At 34.0% G+C, this 27,455-nt stretch overlaps 3 protein-coding genes across 3 annotated transcripts; all 3 read left to right on the top strand.

Annotated features, from left to right (window-relative positions):
* The first annotated feature begins 9,437 nt into the window (after positions 1 to 9,437).
* On the top strand, positions 9,438 to 10,722 carry LOC106307860 (xyloglucan endotransglucosylase/hydrolase protein 15). Its single transcript, XM_013744938.1, has 3 exons — positions 9,438 to 9,818; positions 9,891 to 10,084; positions 10,190 to 10,722. The coding sequence occupies exons 1-3, from the start codon at positions 9,543 to 9,545 to the stop codon at positions 10,587 to 10,589; spliced, it is 870 nt and encodes a 289-aa protein (XP_013600392.1). The 5' UTR covers positions 9,438 to 9,542; the 3' UTR covers positions 10,590 to 10,722.
* Positions 10,723 to 20,764: 10,042 nt separating this feature from the next.
* Positions 20,765 to 22,245, top strand: LOC106309906 (COP9 signalosome complex subunit 8-like). The gene is made up of 5 exons (XM_013747054.1): positions 20,765 to 20,953; positions 21,050 to 21,129; positions 21,349 to 21,530; positions 21,614 to 21,721; positions 21,916 to 22,245. The coding sequence occupies exons 1-5, from the start codon at positions 20,870 to 20,872 to the stop codon at positions 22,053 to 22,055; spliced, it is 594 nt and encodes a 197-aa protein (XP_013602508.1). The 5' UTR covers positions 20,765 to 20,869; the 3' UTR covers positions 22,056 to 22,245.
* Positions 22,246 to 22,754: 509 nt separating this feature from the next.
* On the top strand, positions 22,755 to 24,326 carry LOC106308222 (UDP-glycosyltransferase 75C1). Its single transcript, XM_013745354.1, is given in 3 exon segments — positions 22,755 to 22,853; positions 22,855 to 24,262; positions 24,295 to 24,326. Coding segments are annotated over 2 exon segments (1,374 nt in total). The 5' UTR covers positions 22,755 to 22,793; the 3' UTR covers positions 24,169 to 24,262; positions 24,295 to 24,326.
* The last annotated feature ends 3,129 nt before the right edge of the window (positions 24,327 to 27,455 follow it).

The raw sequence follows: 27,455 nt of genomic DNA, 5'->3' as shown, positions 1-27,455 counted from the left end.
TTGAAGTACCTACGATCTCCTGTCATGTGGTTACTAGCTCCATTATCAAGGTACCACATGTTGTCCTCTCCACAGGTCGGCATCACCTTCTCTTCATTTAGAAATACCACTTCATTCAACATGAGCTCATCTGCATCTTGCGTTGAATCTTTATCATGTTCTTGTGCCTCTTGCAGCTTGAGAAGACGATCTGGACAGGTAGAGGCGTAATGGCCCATCTTATCGCATCTGAAACACATTATCCTCGACGTGTCTCTGCCCCCACGACCACGGCCTCTGCCCCTATTGAACCGTCCTCCTCTTCCTCTGCTTCCTTTATACTCCTCATGATAATCACGATTGGACTGTTGCTCTGTATTAGAGTACATCAGTTTGCTCTTCTCCTCTTGATTTTCTTCTTCTTCTTGGATACGCTCTTCATAAGCTTTCAGACGTCCCACAATGTCTTTGAAACTTGTGTTCTTGAGGTCAAGAACTTGTTCAAGAGAGGCTACTATATGTATAAATTTTCTGCGAGGAAGACTCTTCAGAAACTTTTTAACAAGTTTTGATTCTTCAATCTCTTCACCTAAGGCATGAGATTTTGAAGAAATTTTCGATAGCTTGCCGACGAAGTCATCTATCTTCTCACTGTCCTTCATCTTCAATCTATCGAATTCTGTCATTAAAGTCTGCAGTCTAGCCTCTTTCACTCTCTCCGCACCAATATGACGCGTCCTGATAGCGTCCCACACCTTCTTAGTTGTATCTAACTCCCCAACTTGTAGCACTAAGGCCTCTTGAATTGCCTGAAACAACAGAGTGATTGCCATATCGTTCTTATCATTTTCATCCGTTCCTGTCTCGACGATACTCCACACCTTCTGGACCCTCAGCACGTTCTTCATTCGTATGGCCCATACAGTGTAGTTTGTCGAGTTCAACATCGGGCACTTGATGGAAGAATGATTTCCTTCCTTCAAATTCGGTGTTGTCACAATTGAAAGATCCCCCATTCTCAATAAGCCGTATGTAGATCAAGTAGGTATTGATTTTTGTAAGGCTCTGATACCAAATATAGAATTCGAAGATGCAAACAAGAATGACTCTCTTATTATAACCTGAGAAAATATCTCAAAACTCAAGTTCTCAATCTCTAAACTCTTATACGTTATGTCACAACTTGACGTCTCCTTATATAGAGTTTATTATTTCTTAATCCTATTAAACAATACATTTAGATAACTCCTAAATATATTCTACGTCCATATCACAATAGGATTAGGTCTCATGTTTATCTCTAAGCTTCTTTTGTCTTCAAGCTTAATCCAACAGTTTTCTGATATTAATATGGTAGACTGGTCGGTTATCCCAATAATGCTTGGCTATTTATCATCGTTATATCTTCTCATTGGCGAATCTACATTGCTCAAGAAGGTGGCAAGTGCCCCCACAAAATTTTCAAAGTTTGTTAAATATGTTTAAACTTTGATTATTTTTCTTTTAGTAAATAACATTTTTACCTATACTTTTTAAGTTTATGTAAGATTTGCCCCACAAGAAAATAATTCTACATTAGCCACTGTAATCTTCTCTTACCGGTTAACATAATATAACAGTAGCTAACCCACTCGCGCTTAACCCTTCATCATTGTATGCAACTGTTATGGGTTTTTGTGGTAATGATCAACTACATTAGCCGACACACCGTTGAAGCCTTTTACTGTCTCACGGTGCAAAGGAGCTCATCAAATCTCCACTTTATTCTATGCAGCCGTCATGATTGTGCTCCTTCTTGAAGCCCATGCATTTGCATGGCCTCGATGGGTGTTAAGCCATAACCAACCCTGTTCTACCTAAATCAGCGAAGCAGTTGCTAGTCAAGTTCTTCAGGAACTTGAAACTTCAATCTTAGCAACATTTTCCTACCTAATTTAAACTCTATGACCATGGACTGTTGCAATCTGTTATTTGGTACTCTTTAAATAAAGTTTGCTTATGCATGTATCTTGATTATTTTAAAATGTTGCTAGGTTACGGTGGACCTTCCTCGTAATTATATTATCTCTAATTATTTTACTAGGCATTTATAGAATATGTGTAAAGTATATCAATATAGCTAAATATATGTGGAGGTCCAAATCAGTTATTTCACGTCATAGGCAATCTTTCGATTTGCACCTCCACTTTGAGTATGTAGCTCATTGTCTCAATAAAATTTTACACACTTCGTAAGCTTAAACTTATGGTCATCATAGGCTCTTTTTCGACTGGAAAATATAAATATTTTTGAACGAGTAGAATACGAATACTATAAGCTGAGTCGTTTCAGACTATTGGCAAGCTGATTATATTTGATTTCATTACTAAACGTACATTTATTTAGTAGAACTAGTATTACCACCCCGTGCTAAGCAGTAGTTTCTGCTTGCATTTATTTTTTGATATAATAAATTTGAAAAAAAACATTAAACAGTATTGAAAATATTTCTACATACATTTGATATCCAAATCCAGTAGTAAAATGAATGTTCAATCTAAAATAAAAGAACACATTTTAGATTACTTGTTTTGAATTTGCATTTTTAGATTCTTCTCGATCTCTTTCATATTCCTCTGTGTACACTAATCGATTGTTTTATTCCAAATTTCAACTATTGATACTTCATATTTATAAAAAGATTATTAAAATAAGTGAATATGTATGCTATAAGAAAGCATTATTGTAAACCATAACAAACAGATTTGTAAATCCTCAAGTTATACATAGTACGTAGATTCAGATATATTTACTTTTTTCTAAGTTGTTGACAAGGCTCTGGTTTTTTTTAAGAACGAAGTTGAAACCCTAATATTCTTAAATATGATATTCAACCTGAATCATGCACAAAACTTAAACCATTAGAGTGTTAAACTGAGAAATAGAAAATAACAGATGCAAATAAAAGCGATACATAAACTTGGGTAGATTTTTGCTACACTCAGAAGTTAAACACCAGAAGAAATATGAAAAAGAAACTAAGGGAAAAAAAGATGGAGAGTAAAAAAATAGTTGCTTTAAAGTTATACTACCTCTGTTCCCGAAAGTATAATTTTCTATATTTATTTTTTTGTTCCAAAATGATAGATTTTCTAAAAATTTAAGGTACTTTTAGTAGTTAATATTTAAAAGTTGTATACTTTTAAGAAACATTAATTGAATATATTTGAATTGGTTGAATACTATTTGTTGATATTTATTGAAAAATGTATAATAACATAAATAATAAATTTAATTGTAAACATTTATTATATTCTTAATATGCATGAATACTCTAGAAAATTTTTCTTTCAGGAACAGAGGGAGTATAATAGTTGAAAGTTGAAACCGTTTGAAAACGTGATGTGAGAAAATTTAGGAACAAGAAACGTGTTGAAAGTTAAGGTTAATAATTTATCTTGTGGTGGTCTGAGAAAATTTAGAAATTTAGTTTCTTCCAAATTTCTCTGTGTATACTAATCGACTGTTTTATTCCAAATTTCAATTAGTGATACTTCATATTTATAAACAGATTATTAAAATAGTTGAATGTATATGTTATAAGAAAGCATTATTGTAAACCATAACAAACAAATTTGTAAATCCTCAACTTATACATAGTACGTAGTTTCAGATATATTTACTTTTTTCTAAGTTGTTGACAAAGCTCTGGTTTTTTTTAAGAATGAAGTTGGAACCCGAATATTCTTAAATATGATATTCAACTTGAATCATGCACAAAACTTAAAGCATTAGAGTGTTAAACTGAGAAATAGAGAATAACAGATGCTAATAAAAGCGATACATAAACTTGGGTAGATTTTTGCTACACTGAGAAGTTAAACACCAGAAGAAAGATGAAAAAGAAACTAAGGGAAAAAAAGTTGAAGAGTAAAAAAATAGTTGCTTTAAAGTTATACTACCTCCGTTCCCGAAAGTAGGTTTTTCTATATTTATTTTTTATTCCAAAATGATAGATTTTCTAAAATTTTAAGGTAATTTTAGTAGTTAATACTTAAAAGTTGTATACTTTTAAGAAACATTAATTGAAGATATTTGAATTGGTTGAATACTATTGGTTGATATTTATTGAAAAATGTATAATAACATAAATAATAAATTTAATTGTAAACATTTATTATATTTTTAATATGCGTGAATACTCTAGAAAATCTTTCTTTCAGGAACAGAGAGAGTATAATAGTTGAAAATTGAAACCGTTTGAAAACGTGATGTGAGAAAATTTAGAAGCAAGAAACGTGTCGAAAGATGAGGTTAATAATTTGTCTTGTGGTGGTCTGAGAAAATTTAGAAATTTAGTTTCTTGCAGTTTTAGATGAGAACCGAGAGTTTTTTATTGGCATTGTTTGCTTTTTCTTTTTGAAAACAAAATCCCCGTGTTAAAGTTTTATTAGGCAAGTGACTTGTGTTTTAGTATATAAATGATATGCATTAGTAAATCTTATAAAATCAATAAATCCCTATATTTATAACTAAATATTTATAGTATAATGATAAGAAGAAGAATTTGGGCAAAACATAAATATGTTAATATTAAAAAAACATAAATATGTAGGTTATAGATTTTTATTCTGCAAAAAAAAAAAAAAAAACTAAATCGGTACTACGTAGGCAGACGAAGATGAAATGCCTCACTAAAAAAACACAGACTCAGATTAATTCATCGATAATAACCCTCTACCAAATTAGTCGGACTTTGATCTTATATAGTTTCAAGTTAATTAAAATTCATAATATTTATAAATAATTAAAATTTTAATATAAATTTGATAACTATAACCCTGTTCAATTATTCTATCTGAACATATTGGATCTGACCCTGATAAAAAAAATATTATTGGTAGAATATATTATATATTACATAAATCATTTAATTATAATCTATTAAGATGAATAAGATATAAATTTTTCAAAATATTAATAAAATTGAATTATTACGAGAAAATTATATTCGATATAAAATTTGCAATTTTTTTTAAAGAAAATAATGATTGTTAGATAATTTAAATTCATTATGAAAATTAAAATTTGAATTAAAACATTTTAAAATCTTATCTAAAACAATAACTTAGATTTTGATATTGTAATTGATAAGTTCTACCAAAATACGTCAAATTTACTATTTGGTATATTTCCAATAATAGTTTTTTTTTGCTAAATATTTCTAATAGTGATTTCAAAATACATTTGAAACTCATAGATTCAATAACACTAACTTTAAATAATATTTTACTTTTTTTATTTTTAACGATTAAAAGTTTGGTGAAATAAGGCCAATATCGGTGATCCCAAAAAAATAATATTTGATGTGATCATGAATCTCTATACATACACATACTATGCGAATGACTTGCCCATTCCATGAATCTGCATGCATTTGGAGTTGATCAGGTTTGATTGGACCACACCACCATATCCATATTCCTTTATTTGCCAGCTATCTATTCATTTATTTATTTCAGGAACCATATACTTTTAAAATTCCCTAAAATCTTTTTTAATAACCAGAATGTGTTGCCTCTTTAAATGCACACATTCAAACAAAATCCACCGGTCATGCATGAAATTTAATATGCTCTAATGAATTAATAATACTCGCCTACAATTTACAATTTATCAATGGCTTCAAAGCTCGAATCGAAAGCATGAGATATCGTGTTCTTTTTTTTTTTTTGTGTATACTTGATGTTTATTCAACAAACCTATGAAATGTTACCTACTAAAGTGAAAAAATAGACTGCTAAACGGAAAAGTAAAAAAAAAAAACGGAAATTTAAATAAATGTTGATTAAGGCCACATATATAAGACGCTAATTGTGTTTCCTTTTGTATTTTCTCAATACATTTGTTTTGAAAAGTGAAGTGAGTATCGTTCTATTCTTGAATATACAATCAGCCTTATGAAAAACCCGGATCCGAACCGAACTCGATTCGAAAAAGTAGTAACAAACCCGAACCGAAATTGATTAAATATCCGAACGGGTTCAAAATTTTGGTATCTAAAGAACTGAAACAGAACCCGACCCGAACCGAAATATTTCGGGTACCCGAATATAACCGAAATAGATTTATATACCTAAATATATTACTTAATTTTAGATTTAATATATGTTAAAAACATCCAAAATATATAATATACTTTTAAGTTGTCTAAAATACTTGAAAATATACATAAATAGTCAAAAGTAAATGTCTAAAATAACTAAAATATATTCAAAACACCAAAATACTTGAAATATCTATTGATTTTCAATCCAAATATTCAAATCAAACCAATTTATATGTTAATTTTAGGTATCTTGACATATATTATACAAATTTATATGTAATATATTATTTTGTTTTATAGATTTCGAGAAATTTTAAGCATATAATGAATATTAAAATTTTAAAAATAATTTAAATGGATTATTCGAACCCGAACCGAATCCGCAAAGATCCGAACCGAACCCGAACCAAAATTTAGAAATACCCGAATGAGGCTGAAATCTTTAAACCCGAAAACCCGAAACCCGATTAGATCCGAACCGAATCCGAATGGGTACCCGAACGTCCACCATGACATTAACATACTTAGCAAAAAAACCAGCCTTACGAGAAGTTTTACTCGATGGGATGCCCATGCGGGCTGGAAGATAGAGACCGAAGACAACCTTACGGCACAGTCACACGTGAAGAAGGTACGAGGGAAGTGATACGTGGCAAAACTTAGACAGGATATAAACCAAAGTACAGAGAGACGCCATGTCCATGCCAGCTTGTCACTCCCATTATTTATTTGCCTTTTAGTTTTGTCCACTTTCTCATTTCATTATAACCTTTTTATAAGAAAAGAGAGAGTTCAATACAGAACAATGGGTTTGATTGATTTCAATTATAATGCATGGGAAAGCTCTGCCAATCTGCAGAATGGAAAATCCGTAATTAGAGCCTGAAACAAGAGGCAGGACATAATCATTTATATGGTTCTCCATAAACATTTGTCCTCGTTTATCACTATACACAATGATTTATTACCTACCCCCTTCCTTAAATAAAATATTTATTTGGGATTGGTAGATGTATCCGAAATACGAACTAAATTCAAATCGAACAATATGAATCTGCATCCGATCCTAATTTTAAAAGTGCTTAGAAGTATTTTGTGTATATCGATACCCAGTAGAATTCAAAACTAAAAAAATCTGAATCTGAAAATCAAAATTAGTATCCACAATAAGTAATTGAAATTTAAATAAGAATATTTCAGATATTCAATTTTATAATCATTTTGATCCAATATGTAAAAATCTAAATCTAAATCTAAAGAAGTATTAAACAAATCTAAAAGAGCATGGATCCAAAATATGTCTCATACTAAGTTACAAAATTATCCGAAACTGAAGAAGTAATAGTTGAATCCGACGAAAATATAGACTAATATACACAATTGAATGGAGCGTATAAGATTGAGCACAAAAATTCAAAAATATGAAAATCCCGAGGATTCGATATATATCCAAGCGGCATCTATTCCTACTAAACTTTCAAATTTTATGTAATTATAAATTTTCCTCTATAATTAAAAGAAGAATGCTATAAAAAGTTTTTGTGAGGTTAATATTTAAATTTTAATTAATGCATGTTATTATTTTAATATTAAAATACGTATTATAATGTAAAATATGATTTGTAGAATTTTATTGGAAAATAAATAAAATTATAAAATAATTAAAACTAAACCATAAAAAACAAGCAATATTATTGTGTAAAAATCTAAAATATCATTTTAACACAGTAACAATTTAAAAGACAACGGTTTTGGTGATCCATTTCAATGTAGATTAAAAGAAAAAAGGTAAAAAAAAAAGAAGAGACAAATGCAACGGTGGCTGGAGTAGGGCTGGGCAAATAAACCGAACACGAAAACCTGAACCGAATTCAATACGATAAAAATGAATCCGAACCGATCCGAACCCGGTATAAATACCGAATGGATCTTGTTTTATGGTATTTCGGGTTATGGGTATTATCCGAACCGAACCCGAACCTAAATGGATATCCGATAGAATCCGAAACATTCAAAATTCCCAAAATAACTTGTGCCAAACATGATCTCAATTCCTAATATGTATTCAAAAGATATTGAATATCTAAAATAATTACCTATTATATGAAAATTGATGGTTGAAGGTTGAAGTTTTTAGATTTTGGTTTTGTTTTCATTGAATAATGTTTTTTATTTCATGAGAACTTTGTTTTCGTTTTATGCTTTCATTTATTTGGTTTTCTTTCGATCAATAACTATGTTTACCTTTCATTTGATTTTGAATGATCATATTTGATGTTCCTTTTTTTTTGAACCGATTTTATTTATGTTTTGGTTACAAAATATGTACAAATCAAGTATTTTAAAACCGAAGAACCGATTTTACTTATTTTTTGGTTAGGAAGTAGATATAAATCAGATACATTTAAACCGAAGAACTGATTGGGACCCGAATCCGAAAGTACATCGGGTTGTACTGGTTCTTTGAAGATTTACTAACCCCGACCCGAACCCGATAGAACCCGAACCGGTCCCGAACCGAATCTTCATATAATCCGAATGAGGCTGATTTTGATAAACCCAAAAAATCGAAACCCGATTGGATTAAACCGAAATCCGATTGGGACCCCGAATGTCCATGTCTAGGCTGGAGGTTTAATTGGTGAAGCAGAAGAGCTGGCAACAGCTTTCCACTGAGTGGTTGCGTCGTACTCACCAGTCTAGTCACCAAGTACTTTCACATAATTTTTTGTTGTCTTTCTTTTAGACAGCTTTCATTCTCTCTATTTTCTTTACATTATAAAAATTTCATTCATATCTTATTAGTAGGCTTTCACGAGATTACAGGAAATGCTAATGATGACTTTAAATAATGCAATAAACATTTGAAGAAGCCCTCAAAGAACTCCATAAGTAACTGGAATGGTTTCAAGTGTATCCTCAAACTCAGTCAATTCATTCACATGTACAAAATTTGCCCAACACTATGGTAGGTCAGTGGTTGATTAGTTCCCATTTTGAAGTCTTATGTGTAGCGTTCATGTATAATTTGTATAAGAAACATATCTAAAAAAATGACATGGCATTTCAGAATATGAGATTCTTTATTAGCAATTGTGTAATTGATATGTAAACTTTGGGCTAACCGGTTGAGTTTACTACTACTCCACATGAAAATCCGTCATGGGACTTGATCAATACTTCTCATAAACTTAGATCCATAGAAGAATAATGGACTTTGCATTAAACATTTGTAACAGTGAAATATAATATATTGAAAAAGATCAAAAATAAATCAAAGAGTATATGTTAAAAAAAAACGAACTGTGGTGAAGTTTAGCTTCCCGAGACTTCTGCAGGCTCCAGCTATATATATTCATATCCCCCTTCTCAAAAACCATCTCACACCAAAACATAAAGCTCCCATCATCTTATTTACTTTCAAATCTTACTAAATACACCCCCTCAACTTTCATTTCTACTATCAAAACCCAAATGGGTCAAAGCTCGAGCTTCACCACCGTCATGGTGGCTGTTCTGCTGGTAATGATGTTCGGTTCAGCCTACTCAGGCAACTTCTTCAATGAGTTCGACCTCACGTGGGGTGACCACAGGGGGAAAATCTTCAACGGAGGAAACATGTTGTCTCTGTCTCTGGACCGGGTTTCCGGGTCGGGGTTCAAATCCAAGAAAGAGTATCTATTCGGACGTATCGATATGCAGCTTAAACTCGTCGCCGGTAACTCAGCCGGTACCGTCACTACTTACTACGTACGTTCTCGAAACTTACACTGTTACAAAAATTTGAATAAATTCTTTCTAAAATGTTAATAAAATTTGCAGTTGTCGTCACAAGGAGCAACGCATGATGAGATAGATTTCGAGTTTCTAGGGAATGAGACAGGTAAGCCTTATGTTCTTCACACCAATGTCTTTGCTCAAGGGAAAGGCAACAGAGAACAACAGTTCTATCTCTGGTTCGACCCAACCAAGAACTTCCACACTTACTCTATTGTCTGGAGACCACAACACATCATGTAAAGATTCCATCCATCTCTCACTTCAACACTTTGTTTCTAGATGCAATGACACTACAAAAGAGATCTTGACTTTTTGTTGTTGTTACTCTTCTCTCTGTGCAGATTCTTGGTGGACAATTTGCCTATAAGAGTGTTCAACAATGCAGAGAAGCTTGGTGTTCCTTTCCCAAAGAACCAACCAATGATGATCTACTCGAGTCTGTGGAATGCAGATGATTGGGCTACAAGAGGCGGTCTGGTAAAAACTGACTGGTCCAAGGCTCCTTTCACAGCTTACTACAGAGGATTCAACGCTGCGGCTTGCACTGTCTCTTCAGGATGTGATCCCAAATTCAAGACTTCTTTAAGTGATAGTGAATTGCAAACGGCAAATGAGCTCAATGCATATGGCAGGAGGAGACTCAGATGGGTGCAGAAATACTTCATGATCTATAATTATTGCTCTGATCTCAAAAGGTTCCCTAGAGGATTCCCTCCTGAGTGCAGGAGGTCAAGAGTCTAATGAAAAACAATAAACATCCCATATGATTATGTGTCTGCTTGTTGCAGTTTCCTCTCTTTGATTCTAAAGATTTGTTTCTTCTTTGTTATGTTTCCATTGTACATTCTCGAGGTCAATAAATCTATTTCCTGCTTTTAAAATATAAACAACCGAATCAAACGCTTCAAATTACGAAGACACAAAGATCACAAACAAACATATGTAGTAAACATTTTAACAACCACTTCTTGTTATATGCAACTTGCTAAAATATGATCGCAAAGGACTCTATTGACATGTGATATGGTCAAATTATCCAAAATGAGCAGCTCTGCAATTCAGAGGTGCAATGTACTACTTAGGGATAGTATTCACAGAGACTCATATCACATATTAGATTTCTGGTTTCGAATTAAACTAGACAAGTAAGTAGTAAGCAAGTAAATAGCAGTAAATAAAATGGTTTGTAAGCGATTAAGAAATACGCTAAACTAAGGGAAATTCACAGGTAAATCAAAATTGTAGAAAAATTAACTGTTAAGGGTTTATGAAGAATAATTATAGATCTCAAAGAACTAAAATCAAATCAATTAACTTTGGTTGCGGATAGATTCTATAAATATATATATATATATATATATCCTCGATTTTTAACCAGTAATAAGCATTAAGATCATGTTTGATAAGTTCAATAAATCCTTAAACAATTTTTTTTTTTGCAAATATATATTTAGCTCATTCATGATTTTTATGCAATCAATAACACTTTTGTGTCTACCAATTATCTTAAGATCTAGATTTCAGGTTGTCAATCCAAATCTAACAATAAGAACAACCAAAATATAAAATAACTTTAACAATTCAGTCTAACAATGCATCATTTCTTTGAAAAAACCCTAAATCTAACAGGTGGTTTAACATACAAATAAAACACAAATCATAATCTGAATAAACTGTATTAATAAATAAAAGTAAGAAATTAAAGAGGCTGATTTTTTTTTCCGGGAAAAATGTCAATTTCAACCCCAACAATTTCAGTCGTGCCAAATACAATCCGAACAAATACTCAATGCCAAATACATCCTCAACCCTCAACAATTTCAATAGTGACAAACTACGTCTTTTTCATCCCAGAATGAACATATTTATAAAAATAAAAAAATAAATCAAAATAACGTTGTTTTAGCTTGTTAACGGTTGAATAGCTTCTGTTAGAGTCAATGTAGATTTATGCATATTTTAAGAAGTTCAGATAGTTTTTTTTTGAATTATAATTGAGTTGATGTCGTATTTGGCACTAACTATTTATTCGGGTTGTATTTAGCACGACTGAAATTGTTGGCGTTGAAATTGACACTTTTCCCAATTTTTTTTTTCTAAAGAAGTTCTTTCTTGTCTTTCTAAAGCTCTATAAGATAAAATAAAGTGTAGCCTAAACAACAGTTTTTAGAATAGTTAATATATGTTAAAATACGTCTGAGACTCATTTGTAAATAGTGATGTTCGTTTGGCAGACACAACTACCTGGGGCTGCGGCTATATTTTACATAAAGCTTGTTCGTTTGATTGACGCCGGTACATGCGGCTGCGGCGATAAAATTTTAACGCTGATTTTAAAAGCGTATGCGACTAAAATTTTGCGTTCCTGAATTAGACACAACCTCTTCTCCATCGACACAGAATCTTCTCCATCGTTTCAGCCTTCGATCTCTCTTATCTCAGATTTTTGGGTTATCCTCTCAGGCTCTCACTCTCGAGTCTCGACATGTGGAAGTTGTAGCTCTCTCGACGACCCTCTCAAGCTCACTCTCTCGACGACCCTATCAAGCTCACTCTCTCAAGTCTCTACCCTCTCAAGCTCACTCTCCCGACGACCCTCTCAAGCTCACTCTCCCGACGACCCTCTCAAGCTCACTCTCTCGAGTCTTGAGGTATGATGTTTGATGGGTTTCTTTGATTTGTTGAACTTGTAAGGTCTTATGGATTGTTTCTGTTTTTGTTGATGCTTAGGTTTGTGTAAAGCCGTTTAGAATCCTCTCCAGCTTGCTCAGACTACCGTTGTTCCTCTCCAGCTTGCTCTGACTGCCGCTGTTCTCGAGGTCTATTGTTTTGTAGGAACTGATGAACTCTTTAAGATCATTGACTGATGATTTTGTGTTCTGATGTGTCTTTAAACTAGAATAGGTTGTGTTTGAGATTCAGATGTTTGTTGATTTCTCTGATTTGCGATTTTTTATGTTTAAAGGTTCGATTTTTGATGGGTTTGCTTGTTTGATCTGTTAATGTTTATGGCTTCTAATTGAATTCTTCATTGGTACATCTTTGCTTCTTTAAATTCTTCTTTGAGTTCTTACTGACTTACCTATTTCAACGGTTTACTTTACTAGCTTGCTCAGATTTTTTACTTACTTAATTTGTGAAATGTCTTTGTACTTTAGATAGTAATAAAGACAAGTATTCATTGGTCCTAGTTGGTAAATATTTGTTTGTTTATGCTTTATGGTATGTGTCCTGCTTTGTTTTTATAATTGTTTATTGCTACATTCCCTAAGACACACTTGTGATTAAGTTTTGGTTGGTTTTAGTTGGTAAACAGATTCTGTCTTTGTTCATTTTCTATGATTTAATGATTAATTTGGCACTAAATTTGGTGTGTTTTAGAATTGGCTTCTTGAGGAAACTAGGTTTTTTTTCAACTTTATGTGGAAGAGAGAAAAAAAGAAATAGAACGAGTACATCAACGAATAAAATAGGGAAACATAACACCATGAAGATATTTGAAGAGAGGTTTAATAGAGGATATCCCAATTGGAAGATTTACCCGAACAAGTAAGACAACTGTAGGAAAAAATACACCAAGTTTAGGAAGATGACTCACAATAGGACATGACTTGGGTTTAATAAGATGGGAAGGATTGAGATGTCAAATGATTGGTGGAATGAACGCGAAAAGGTCAATTTCACTTATCTCTCTTTTGTGTATTTTTAGACTTGATATGCTTCCTCTGTGCAAGTTTAGTTCAAGTGTTCCAGCTCTTATTACATAATACTGATTGAATTGTCTTCTTTGTTTGATCTTCCTGCTATTGTGATGCTCTGATTTGTCTTCACATTTGTTACTTATGCTTTATTAATTGCAATTGCTCACTTTTCAGTGTTGTTAGTTTAAGCTTTCTATAACTGCTTTAAATTAATTTCAGTTGCTAAAAATGGGAACACAGTAATAGTGAGATGTTTAGGCTTTGTCTACTACTGCTGCTACTGACTTATGTTTCTTTTTGTAATATAGGAGTGGTATGTGCTTAGAAAATCCATATGCAAAGAGATTGTTAATATGAATCTATTTGAAGAGGAACTTTATGGTGTTGTAGTAACTGGACCTGAAGGAAGGAACACTCAACATGGAGAAGCAAGTTTGAATTCTAGAGTGGGTGGAGATGATGGTGATGAAGCTGATTCTGTTGATATTCCAGCAGCAGAGACTCAAGCACTCGAGACAGAAACTTAGACACAAGCTCAGACAGAAACTCAGAAACAAACTCAAGCTAGAAGTTCAAGAGCAAAAAGAAAGCGTATATAGAAAGATATTTCTATAGACGCTTGTGTAAAACGGACTGAAGCTCTTGAGGTGAAGAATAGGATAGAGGAACAAATGTCGGAGCGTGAACATGCCTCTACTGTTGAGAATGTGTTAGAGATATTGAATGCATTGCTTAGAGTGAGGCAGTGGTCTCTATTGCCCGAAGCAGCAATTGAACTTCTTATAGATAGTGAAGGGAGCCGAAGGGGCTTTATAACGTTTAAAATAGCTAAAGATAAGATTAAGTTTCTGGAGCTTAGGACCAAGATAAACGTGATGATTGTCTAGTTTGTGAATTTGAGTTAGTTGGAGTCTAAACCCTTTTGTGATCTTCGTCTAATCTTGTTTGCACTTGATGAAACTTGTTGGAACTTTTGGCATCTTTGTATGAAACTATGCCTTGTTGGAACTAGTATGGAACTTGTTGGAACTTTTGGTATCGCTATATAGTTTGTGATCTTGGTCTGATCTATGTATGAAACTATGTATTTTGTGGCTTGATCTTTGATTTATTTTTATAGTTAATATAAATCTGACTTGATCCTTGTTTCTAATTGTTTTTATAGTTTGTTGATGCTATGGAACTGTCTTAGATATCGTGTATAACTAATGTTTTGGTGTTGTGTAAAAACGAATCTGTCTTGTGTAATAAAAGATATATGATGTGTAACTAATGTTTTCGTGTTGTGTTAAAACGAATCTGTCTTTAGTTGTCTTATGACTCCACTGTCTTAGTAATTCTTGTATTGTTGGTGCTGTGTTTTGACACTCAATATTTTTATAGCGTGCCTGTTATAGCATTTTGATAATTTGTTTTTGATGATGATTTATTCAATGTTTTGTAGATGGTTGAAAGATTAAAACTAGAAGATGAGAATGGTGATTATGATGATGAACTTGGTTTGTTTGATGTGGTTACTACTGAGAGATTGAGTCATAGGATTACGTCATGTTCAACAACAGATTGAGGAGCAGGATTGTGTCATGTTCAACAACTTATGTATGAATTTGATCAGCAATGTTATGATATTTTTCGAATAAATCAAAGAACTTTTAAAGCTTTGTGTAAGATGCTAACTGAGCGATATGAATTACAAGACTCTCACAATGTCTACATTGAGGAATTTGTTGTGATGTTTCCTAAGGTGGTTGATCAGGATAAGACTATGAGGATATATGTGAAAGGTATCAACGGTCATTGGATATTGTAAAAAGAAAGCTTGATGATTTCTTGAGTGCTCTTCTCAAGTTTGCAGAGGATAAACTAAAACCACAATAAGGCGAGTTTGCAAGAGTAAATCATGTTTTGAAGAATGATGATCAATATTGACCTTATTTCAAACATTGTATTGGAGCACTTGATGGAACTCATGTGCCGGTTCGCCCTCCAAGTCAAAATGTAGAAGCATATAAAGGAAGAAAGTAAAATCCTACAATGAATGATCTTGCTATATATAACTTTAATATGAATTTCATATTTGCATATCTCGGTGTACATGGTAGAGCACATGATACAAAGGTCTTTACTCATTGTGCGAGAAATGAGGCTTCTTTCCCACATCTTCCTCCTAGAAAGTATTATCTAGTTGACCCAGGATATCTTACCAGGATAGGGTATCTTGGTACGCATCGTATTATGCGATATCATCTTGGTCAGTTTGCTAGAGGAGGACCACCAGTTAGTGTATGAGAGTTGTTTAACCAAAAGCATTAACTTCTGAGATCACTGTTTGAGAGGACATTTGGAGTATGGAAAGCAAAAAGAGAGATTTTGAATTGTAAGCATCCAAAGTATGGTCTGTTCAAATGGATAAAGCTGGTAACATCGACAATGGCACTACACAACTTCATACGTGATTCACATCGGGAAGATTGTGATTTTGTGTAATGGCAAAGTGATGATGATGGAGAAGGAGAAGAAGTTGATAATGATGGTGATGAAGAAGAAGATAATAATGATGATGGTGGTGGTGGACATATTGTATATGAGCCAACCGGTGATAAAGCGATGAAGGCTTTGCGTAAGAACATCGCAAATGAATATAGTAGAGACAATTTAGCGTATTAAATATTTTAGTTAATGACTTGGTTTTTTTTTGCTTATAACTTTGATTATCATTTAATATTTGTTTTATTTACTTAAGACTTATGTATTATTTAGATTTTGTTTTGTGATAAATATTTTGATATATTATTTTTGTTTAAATTTAGCTTATGTTTTATGACAAAAATGTTGTTATATTTATATATTTGACTAAAAATTTATTATTAATAAAATATAATATTTTATGGATGTAAATATATTTAAACTACATGCTATTTAGAGAAACACTTTTAGATAGCTTTAAAAAAAGTTTTTATCACAAATATAGCCCCTAAGAATCAAAATGACCAAAATGTTTCATTAAAGAAATAAATATATATTTATACCCCTATGGTTAACTAATCTAGACATTAATTTTTTTTTTAAATAGTCTCAAAAAGATTTTCGAATTTAAAAAACAATTGAAAAAATAAATAAAAATATTTTGGAAAAAAACGTTTTTGAAAAATAAAATTTATACAAAAGTTCAAATTTGAAACCATATAATTCGAACCTATAAAAAATATTATTTTTTAATTTATATTTATATATCTAGGGTATAAGAGTTTTTCTGCTTCTTTACTAAAACCTATTTTGGTCATTTTTTTCATTGAGTGCTCTTTTTGTGACAAAAACTTAAAAATGGTCTATTTGAGAGAATTGTCCTATTATTGATTTAAAATACAGTTATAAAAATTTATAAAAATAAAATATGAATTAAATGAAATTAGCCGCAGCTTTTGCCAAACGAACAACACTTAATCTGCGTCCAGCGTCAGCGTTAACATACAACGTCTACGAAACGAACAACAATCTGCGGTTGCGGCTGCGTCTGCAAAACGAACAACAACCAAACAAACATAACGCAGTCTCAACCACAGCTGCAAGAAGCTGCGTCTGCTAAATGAACATCACTAATAAAGAAAATTTCTAGGTCAAATTGTATTTCTTGAAACTTTACTAAAACACGTCGGGTTTACTTGCTCACAAAGGGTGTTGACCGACACCAATGTTAGTGTCGATGGACACTGGCTTCAAGTACTTGCTTTGCTTGATCTTTTGAGCATCAGTTTTTTTTCAAGTTCCAAAGTGCTCCAAATTAGAGTTTAGATTTTGAGGTACGTGGATTTAGGTTCTGGGATTAAGATTTAGAATTAAAAATTTAAAGCATAAATGAATAATAATAATTTTAATAAAATATTTTTGGAAAAGGGGTGTAAGGAAAAAAGTTCGAAAGCAAAAATTTTGAAAAAAGTATTTAATATTCTTTTTCCAAAATTAAAAAAAAATCATATTTAATATTTATTTGTTTATTGAAAAGGGTACAAATGGTTTTTACCTTTTTAATGAAATATTATTTTCATCTTTGTAGGCTACGTCATAAAAACATTTTAAAGTTTTTTTGGGAGATCCCCTATATATTAATAGAGAAACATTTAAAAAATTATAACATGTAGTTTGTACTAGTTAAAAAAGTATAATTCTGCGTTGTCACGTAATTATAATGCTAATTTTTGCTTACGTGACGGCTTGAGAATCAATTGAAAATTTTGTTAGTCCAAAATTAAATTGCTAGAGAATGTTATATTATATAGTATGTCCATTATTCACTATTCATTTTTCAAATTGAAATTATTTTATATTCTTTCCTTAAATAAAACCTACGAAATTACCTAATGTGATTAAGATATATATAGCAATTAATGATTTTAAATACTAAAGATTTGCTAACAATCTGTATACTTTCTATCATTTTTGTTTGATTATTTATTATTAAAATAAATTACACAATTACATTAATCATATAATAAAAATTTAGATTCTTTTTGTAGATGTTGTATTTTGAATTTTTCAAAACGAGTATAAATTATTAAATAGCTAAAAGTCTCACACAAAATTTTGTGATCAAATTTAAATTTTTTTCTATAATAAGATAACATGATTATAAAATCATATGAATAAACAATTTTATTTTAATAGGTGTTTATGTTAATATATATACATATATTTCATATTGTTTAAATTAAACTATATATCATATGGAAATACATACTTATATTTTGATATATGTGTTGAACATATATTGAAAAGTTAATATTTTAATTTTGAAATCTTCATTTTTTTAAAATGATTATAGAATATTGAAACCACTAAACATTCCACATTAAAAAAAATCGTTGGTGTAAAATTTTGTTACATAAATATGCAAATAATCGTAAAATCATATGAGTAGAAACTTCATTTAATATAAATTCATATTAAAAGTATACTATATATATGTTAATATCATTTAAATTTAATTATATATCATATACGATAGATAAGATTGATTGTTTTGATTTATTTACTCTATAATGATTGCGAATAAACAAGATCGGTCGTTTGATTACATAATAGTAATTGATTTCTTAGTTATTCAATAAATTTTTTTTTGTCATCAACTTTTAGAGACTCATACTAACTCTGTAAACCAAACTGGGTGATCTGCATCCATGTGAACGACAAAAGACGGCTGCTGTCTAACACTGCGTGCTAGTCTATCCGCCATTGTATTTTGTGTCCTTGGTACATAGATGATCTCTGATCGTATGAAGTTCTCTTTCAGGGTCTTGACATCTTCCAAATAATTTGCAAATGCTGGCCACTCCTCCTGTTCTGAAACCATCTTCACCAATTGAGAGCAGTCGTTGCAAACGTAACCTGAAACTGACGTAAATTTCTCATACATTCCATAGCCAAAAGGAACGCTTCCATCTCTGCATGAAGAAGAGAAAGACTGGCCCTAACATTCCTCGCCCCCAACAATCCATCAAAACCTTCTAAGGTACTAAGCCAGCCTTGTTCTGAATACATATCCCCCTCTTTCCATGACCCATCTGTGAAACATCATCTTCCTGGAATTGACGGCAAAATCATATTCCCTATTTGTGGTGTTGTCCTTTATTCATTCACTATTTGTGTCTCAGCCCACAGTGTAGATTCTGTTTCCACTAATTTGAGATATAATTATTATTTTATTATTTCATAATATGCAGAAAACATAAAATAAGTAATAAATATAAATTTTTTATTCTGCTCAAGACGCAAATCTTGTATCTTTTTAATAATTTTAAAACTTAAACATATTCTAAATCTCATGCCAAAACAAAATAAAAAAATGAAAATAAACTCAAATATCAATATTTATATCGAGCAATAACCAAAATGAAAAAAGCGACACAAAAATGAGAAAATATTGAAGATAGATAGGATTGGCACGTGAACGTAAACGTCTCATAACCATAATTAACTTTTAAATTGCTAAATCATGATAGAAAACCGAACTGGCATAGTTTCATTTTAACCAAATAGTAGACATGAGATTTTTCGGCCTAAACGTTAGGTTCTTATGCGATAAGCGATTTTTTGACTTAAAATATTTTAAAATCGGATCAGCTTATCAGTAAACAAATTATGTAATTAACAAAAAAGTTTTTAAAAAATTATTTAAGGGCCAAAAATATTAATTCGATCAAGAATATAAATTTTAATTTTCCAAACGATATTTCTTAAATAATTTTCATATAAATTCACTTTGTGCAAGTCGCATGTCTTATCCTAATTTGTCAATAAAACTAGAGCCTGATAGAAGATGGTTTTGCATACAGAGCTCCCTTTTCCATGAAATCCGATTTATTGATTCTGAATCATAGATAGATAATGTTAGAGATATTTAATGCTAGGAAAGGTTATTTCAGAAGAAACTAGATTTGGATGAGAATAAAAATAGAAAAGCGTAATGATATTGAGCATGTCGAGCCATATATTTCTTTTGCTTCTGTTGAACCAGGATCATGACCCGACACAGCCAGAATTGGTATATGCAAACCGTATTTTCTATACCCACGCCATGGTATATCACTTTATATTGGTTCAACTTTTTAAAAAATTATTTAGGGACCAAAAATATTAATTCGATCAAGAATATAAATTTTAATTTTCCAAACGATATTTCTTAAATAATTTTCATATAAATTTACCTTGTGCAAGACGCATGTCTTATCCTAATTTGTAAATAAAACTAGAGCCTGATAGAAGATGGTTTTGCATACAGAACTCCCTTTTCCATGAAATCCTATTTATTGATTCTGAATCATAGATAGATAATGTTAGAGATATTTAGTGCTAGGAAAGCTTATTTCAGAAGAAACTAGATTTGGATGAGAATAAAAATAGAAAAGCCTAATGATATTGAGCATGTCGAGCCATATATTTCTTTTGACATCTCTGATGACCTTTGCAAGTTGGTCATGATTCATGTGTTTCTCCAAGAAGGCGTCCATGAATGCCAGCTTGTATGGTTTCTCTTGCTTCTGTTGAACCAGGATCATGACCCGACACAGCCAGAATTGGTATATGCAAACCGTATTTTCTATACCCACGCCATGGTATATCACTTTATATTGGTTCAACTTTTTGGCGTGGTTTAAATTGAATTAGGATCGGTTTAAACTAACCGTATTGAAAAGGATTTGAATAAATAATAAAACCTATAACCGGAGAACAAATTGTCTTTTTTCTTTTCTTTTCCTTTACAGTGGGTTTGTGAAGAACTAGCGATCGTCCCCCCCTTCGCAAATCTCCAAGAGTAAACCAGTCATGGATCTCTCTCCTGTTACCGATGCTTTAGCCGTCAAATCCTTTGATAAAATCGCCGACATCTGCGATACTCTCATGCTTCAGGTCCCAATTTTTTCTCTCGTTATCACTGTTTCTGGTGTTCGCTAGGGTTTATGGATTTCGTCAATGATAATCCTTCGTTCGATTGTAATCAAATAGGTCTCTGCCGAAGGAATCTCATTCCAGGATGACTGGCCTTACGCAATCCATCTTCTCGGTTACTTCTACCTTGACGATTGGTCTGTTTAAATTACTTTACTTCTTTGTTTATATCGTTTTCGCCGTTAATATAGCGATTCTTAATTGCTCTTTCTGCTTCGAGTTGAAATTGTAGATCCTATGATTGATTATAGAGCTATAATTTTGCTGTTCTCTACTTTGTACATGACTAAGTTGCTTTTTGATGTGTGCTATTTTGCTTGTCTGGATAATTCTGGAATGATAAAAAAATAATGCAGTGATAGTGCACGTTTCCTATGGAAAACAATACCTACGAGTGTGAAGGAGAGCAAGCCTGAAGTTGCTGCTGCTTGGAGGATTGGTCAGAAGCTCTGGACACGTGACTATGCTGGTGTATATGAAGCTATCCGGGGTTTTGATTGGAGTCAAGATGCTAAAGATATGGTTGCTGCTTTCTCAGGTATGTATACCATTAGCTATTATGAAACGGTTTCTTGAACTAAGCTGACAAACTTATGTAGCTGTGTTTGGTTTTGTTTGAAGATGTTTACACAAAAAGGATGTTTCAGCTTTTGTTGTCTGCCTACTCCACAATTACCATCCTTGATTTGGCTCTTTTCCTAGGGATGACAGAAGATGATGCCACTACTTGTAAGCTTTCTTTTTCTGCAATTTCCTCGGCCTCATCAGTTCTAAGATTTCAACTTAATCATTCTTATAACGAAACTAGACTCAAAAAGTTATCCTTTGGGACAATACTCGCAATGTCATAGCTTAGATCAACCATCTTTGTTTCGGAATGAGAAATCTATAAGTGTATTTTTGTATGTTGGATATATACACAGATGTTGTGGAGAAAGGATGGACAGTGGATGCAGCATCTCAAATGGTGACTGTGAAGAAGCAAGCGATTAAAAGAGAGCAAAAGGTGGATTCTTCGAAGCTGCAACGCTTGACAGAGTATGTGTTCCACCTTGAACACTAAACTCTCCTATTTTAGAAAAACCGAACCAGATTCTTTTTCAAAGAGACGGCTTTAGTAGTTTCAGTTTTAGTTTTTTTTTATTATGGGAGATTTATTTCAAAAGTTTGTAATCTCTGTTTTAGTACACTCTGATATGATGAGCTGATTTCGGTGTTAAATTGATCTTCCGCATGCTAAAAGTAGAATCATCACAAAGACACTTCTCATCTACCGGTCAGACGAAGAGAATTAAAAGCGTTTTAGATTTGGTGAATTAGAAAACTAAACAAAAATCTATGCCGAAGCCTCGAAACAACAGGACTACTTTCAGTTTTTGGAGAATTCACTTCACTAGTTGTAATTTAACATGGTTTATCTAAATTATCACTATTGTCGTATAGTTTTTGTATTGAAGTAATCTCCCGTGTAAGTAATTAGGTCTGTTATATTACACAATGGTCTGGTTGGTGGGTGTGGAGGTTGAGATATTATTTATACCGTCTTCTTACTTGTCGCGTCGGTTGGCTCTTTTACTCATCGGTCGTCACAAAAAGACTTTTCTCAACCACCGGTTGTGTCCGAGACAGAACAGTGTAAAGATGATCAATTAGTTAGTCATAATCCTTTACCGTTTTTTATACTTAATCATTGATTAACTATATATAATTGTTTTGCTATAAATAGAGTTTGAATGTTCTAGTTATCTATAAAAGCCTTTCGTGTGTTCCTTTAAACTTCGACATCCTCAAAACACTAAAAATGGCCAACTCGGTTAACGGTTGTAGTCATCGTCCTCACTACTTGATTGTAACTTTCCCAGGCGCAAGGTCACATAAACCCTGCGATAAAACTAGCCAACCGCCTCATCCATCACGGAGCAACCATCACATACGCGACCACCATCTCAGCTCTCCGTCGTATGGGCGAGCCACCTTCCACCGAAGGCTTGTCCTACGCTTGGTTCTCCGATGGATTCGACGAAGGTCCCAAGTCCTTCGAGGACCAGAAAAACTACATGTCCGAGTTCAAACGCCGTGGCTCAGACGCCCTGAGTGACATCATCAGAGCCAATCTCGACGGAAACGCCGCCACAGAGCCAATCACCGGCGTTATCTACTCGGTGCTCGTCCCTTGGGCTTCTACGGTGGCGCGTGAGTTTCACCTCCCGGCTACGCTTCTCTGGATTGAGCCCGCCACTGTACTCGACATCTACTACTACTACTTCAACGCCTCTCACAGCCACCTCTTCGACACTGAACCGATTAAACTACAGAAACTGCCACCGCTCTCCACCCGAGACCTCCCGTCGTTTCTCCAGCCGTCGAATGTGTTACCGTCCGCTCTTGTAACGCTGAGAGAACACATCGAAGCTCTCGACTCGGAGTCGAACCCCAAAGTCTTGGTGAACACTTTCACCGAACTGGAACCGGAAGCGTTAACCTCCGTCGAGAAACTCAGAATGATTCCGGTCGGACCGTTGGTTTCCTCTTCCGACGATTCTTCTACCGGTAAAGCCGATCTTTTCAGATCATCAGACGAGGATTACATCAAGTGGCTAGACTCGAAGGCCGAGAAGTCGGTGATTTACGTGTCCTTAGGCTCGCACGGCGACGGTTTGTGGGAGAAACACATGGAGGCGCTCACTAGAGGCGTGTTGGCCACAGGAAGACCGTTCTTATGGGTGGTGAAGGAGACGAAAGCTGAAGAGAAGAAGAGTTGTTTCGTGGACTTGATCAGAGGAGATGATAAAGGTCTGGTGGTGGGGTGGTGCTCTCAGACGGCGGTTTTGGCGCATCCCTCGGTGGGGTGTTTTGTGACTCATTGCGGTTGGAACTCGACTCTCGAGAGCTTAGAGAACGGTGTTCCGGTGGTGGCGTTTCCGCAGTTCGCGGATCAGTGCACGACTGCTAAGCTTGTGGAGGATGTGTGGGGGATTGGAGTGAGAGTGAAGGAAGGGGATGAAGGACACGTGGATGGAGATGAGTTGAGATGGTGTCTGGAGAAGGTGATGGGAGGCGGAGAAGACGCGGATGAGATGAGAAGGAATGCGGCGAGGTGGAAGACGCTGGCCGTTGATGCTGCGGCGGAAGGTGGACCCTCGGATTTGAATCTCAAGGGATTTATGGAAGGGTGATTTGCTTCTTTTTTAGTTTTATAAGGTTAATAAAGAGTGAGTTAAAAGACGAGTGAAGATATGGTCTTTCTTCGTTCTTCTCCAACTTTTCTATTTTTTTTTTGGATCAAACTCCAACTTTTCTATTACTGCATCTTTTAAACGTTTTATATAGTGTTTCAAAAAAAAAAAAAAAACCTTGAATAATAATTTATTAAGTAAAATGTAAAACCAAGAGTGCAAAAACGTTTACAGAAACCTGAAAAAGAAGAATGTCTCAGTATGGACCCGGTTCGGTAGAATCGAACCAACCAATTTAAAACGGTAAGATCACCACTTCAAGAACTCCAATTCCTCCGGACCGGCCATAAGATTTTCAGAACTGTAGATGATTTAGTAATAATTTTAATACACAAAATTTTTGAGTCATAAACCAGTGTTTGGCTGAATTATGCCCATGACCGATCTTGATTTCCTCGTGTTTTTCTTGAAACTACCATCCTCCCAAAAGACGCCATGGAGATTCTTGTAGCTTCATAAGTCAAACAAACTCTCAGCACATGTTATTCCACCTTTTCGAACTACATATGTTCAGTGCTATAGTTATTATACGATAATTTCTAGTTGTTCCTCGTAGAGCAGGTCCTAAATTTTGGAGACCATATTCAGTTACTGTATTTCTTACTTAGACTTGGTGTTTTTATTTCAATAATAGTTGGTTCACCCATTTACTAAACTCAGTTACCTTCAACACTTCCTTTTAATTGTGGTTTGGTCTAATTCCAAACTCGTTGTACTTTGCTTTAAACCATTCATGGTGAACCTTTTTTTGTACTTTATTATACGTCCATATGCATCCCTCTTGATACAATATAACCGCTTCAAAATGATGTTACTTTTGTTTATGGGTCTGAGAGATGTCAATTCAGGTGGGGTCCCACATCGGAAGTTTAAACAAATACGGTCTAATATATAAAGAGATATTCAACTCTAATTAACATGAGGTCTTTTGGGAAGGAAATCAAAAGTAAAATTATGCGGGCTTGTCTAAGGCCCAAAATAAAAAATATCGTATTAATCAAACAATATAGAGTTGGACATGGATTCCCAATATTGGCATCAGAGTCAAGTTGACGAAATCTACAAGAATACCAGAATACCCTTCGAATAGGAATGAAACCCTTCAAGGTGGAAAGAGAGGTTCAGCAGAGATTAAGACCCTGATGTCGAAGACGCGACAAGATAAGGTGCCAGGGAATTTCATTAAAATGAAAAGGACACAAGAAGAGTGTGGTCCTTGATTTGAGGGGAAGAATGAGAGATGTCAATTCAAGTCCCACATTGAAAATTTAGACAAGGAGTGTCTAATATATAAAGAGATGTCCAACTCTAATTAGCACGAGACCTTTTGGGAAGAAAACCAAAAGTAAAACCATGCAGACTTGACTAAGACCCAAAGTGGAAAATATCATACTAATCAAACAATATAGAGTTGGACATGGATTCCCAACAGGGTTTGTCTACAAGTTTCCATGTTATAGTCTTATCTATCGTCTGAACTTCTTCACTTATAGCATTACCCCTTGTGATACGATCCTGATCAGCTCGATTAGTTTCAAACTTCATGAAGTCCAGTGAAGGGATTAGCTAAGCTACTAATCAATGCTTGGCTAAAAGGACTGTTTCAAAGTCTTATTGGGATGATCATGAGGTTCCGGACCGAGATAGAGAAATCAATCTTGATACGGCTTGGAAACAACTTGAACAAGAAAGCTGCAACCAACTGGACGAGTTTGGAGAGGACGAGCTGATTGAATCATCGACGGGTGAACTGGACGAACTTGCGCATGGAGATAAAGGTGCAACCGACATGACCTAAACAGAGAGGAGATGAGGAGCAACCTGTTTGAGCTCAGTATGACCTATGGATGCCAGTTTCCTCGTGCAAGTGGGCTTGAGGAACAAACCAATCAAGTCAAGAAGGTGTCGGATCAGACTAGAATTGAAGATGGACAAAACAAGATTCTTTCGGCCCAAAATAGGATATTCTCGTTCCACTTGTTTCCTTGGCTGGGCCAACTATATGTTCACGTCTCAATGCTTATCAGGAAGAATTTCAACACTTTGTTCAAGTTATGGACGAGCGCCTAGGAAAAATTCGGCTGAAAAAGACCTTATCGGTCCATGAAGATAAATGATCGACCTCCATGGCCCATCTATGGTCTAACCACGTCCTTAAGTGTATTATACTTTATTTTTGATGTATTTGGGCTCTATTCGATGTAGACTTAGAGCATCAACAACGCAGACGCTTAACCCGGTTGCTTAGTGTTTTTAGGTAAAAAAAAAGAAAATTGTGTAATTAAATAAGAAGCGCTGCTTAATTAAGCTTCACAAGAAGCGTTGCTTATGTAACATGTGTCAAACAATCACCGTTCTTCCTCTGTCTCGACGAAATCGTCCGATGCCGCTCTCTCTTTTCTCGATCACACGTCTCGAAGCCGGAGACCTCCGACGGAGTTGTGTCGCGACCTGTTCGGACCTCGTTTCAGGCTGTCTCTGACTGCCTTCGGACTTCTCCTACGTCTCTCGTCGCCAGATCCTCTTTTCTCGTCACTGCATAAACCCTAGCTTTGTGGATTCAATTCGTTATCATGGATCAACAGCCAGAACCAGTTACTTACGTATGCGGAGGTAACCATCTTCTTCCTCTCATCGAAAAATTTGAATCAGAACTTGATAATACCATATGTATCGCGTCTGTTAAAGATGGTAGCTTTGTGATTTTGAAAGGTTTAAACGTGTTCTTATCATCATATGAGAAAAGGTGATTTGTCAAGACATGCCTCTTTTGAGTACGTTTCTGTATTGTTTTGAGGAGGAGCTCTGCTTATCAAGCTTATCCCAAGCAGCCTCAGACATTACAAAAGTTCTGAATGATTTAGTTTGCTAAACTTGTTTTTCTGAATTGGTAGATTGTGGACAAGAGAACACTTTGAAGTCTGAGGATGTGATCCAGTGCAGAGGTGTTGCAGGCTGGAAATCAGGGATGGCAAAATGGTTGATGGAAGCTTGATGGATCGACCAAAGATATGATTGGATGGGCGATATGATGGAATGCAAGTTATGATCCTGAAAACAAATGCAAAAACAAATGAGATATGATTTCTAATATGATAAAACAAGATAAATAAAGATAGATAGGATGTAATTAGGCTGCTGGTCGTGTGACACTCTCAGCCTAATCAGTTGATGATTGAAGTGGATTGAGATGGTGCTTTGCTTGCTGGATGTGTATCACTCTCAAG

This window comes from Brassica oleracea, chromosome C8, assembly GCF_000695525.1.
Source record: "Brassica oleracea var. oleracea cultivar TO1000 chromosome C8, BOL, whole genome shotgun sequence".
NCBI lineage: Eukaryota > Viridiplantae > Streptophyta > Magnoliopsida > Brassicales > Brassicaceae > Brassica > Brassica oleracea.
This window is presented reverse-complemented; position numbering and strand designations above follow the sequence as displayed.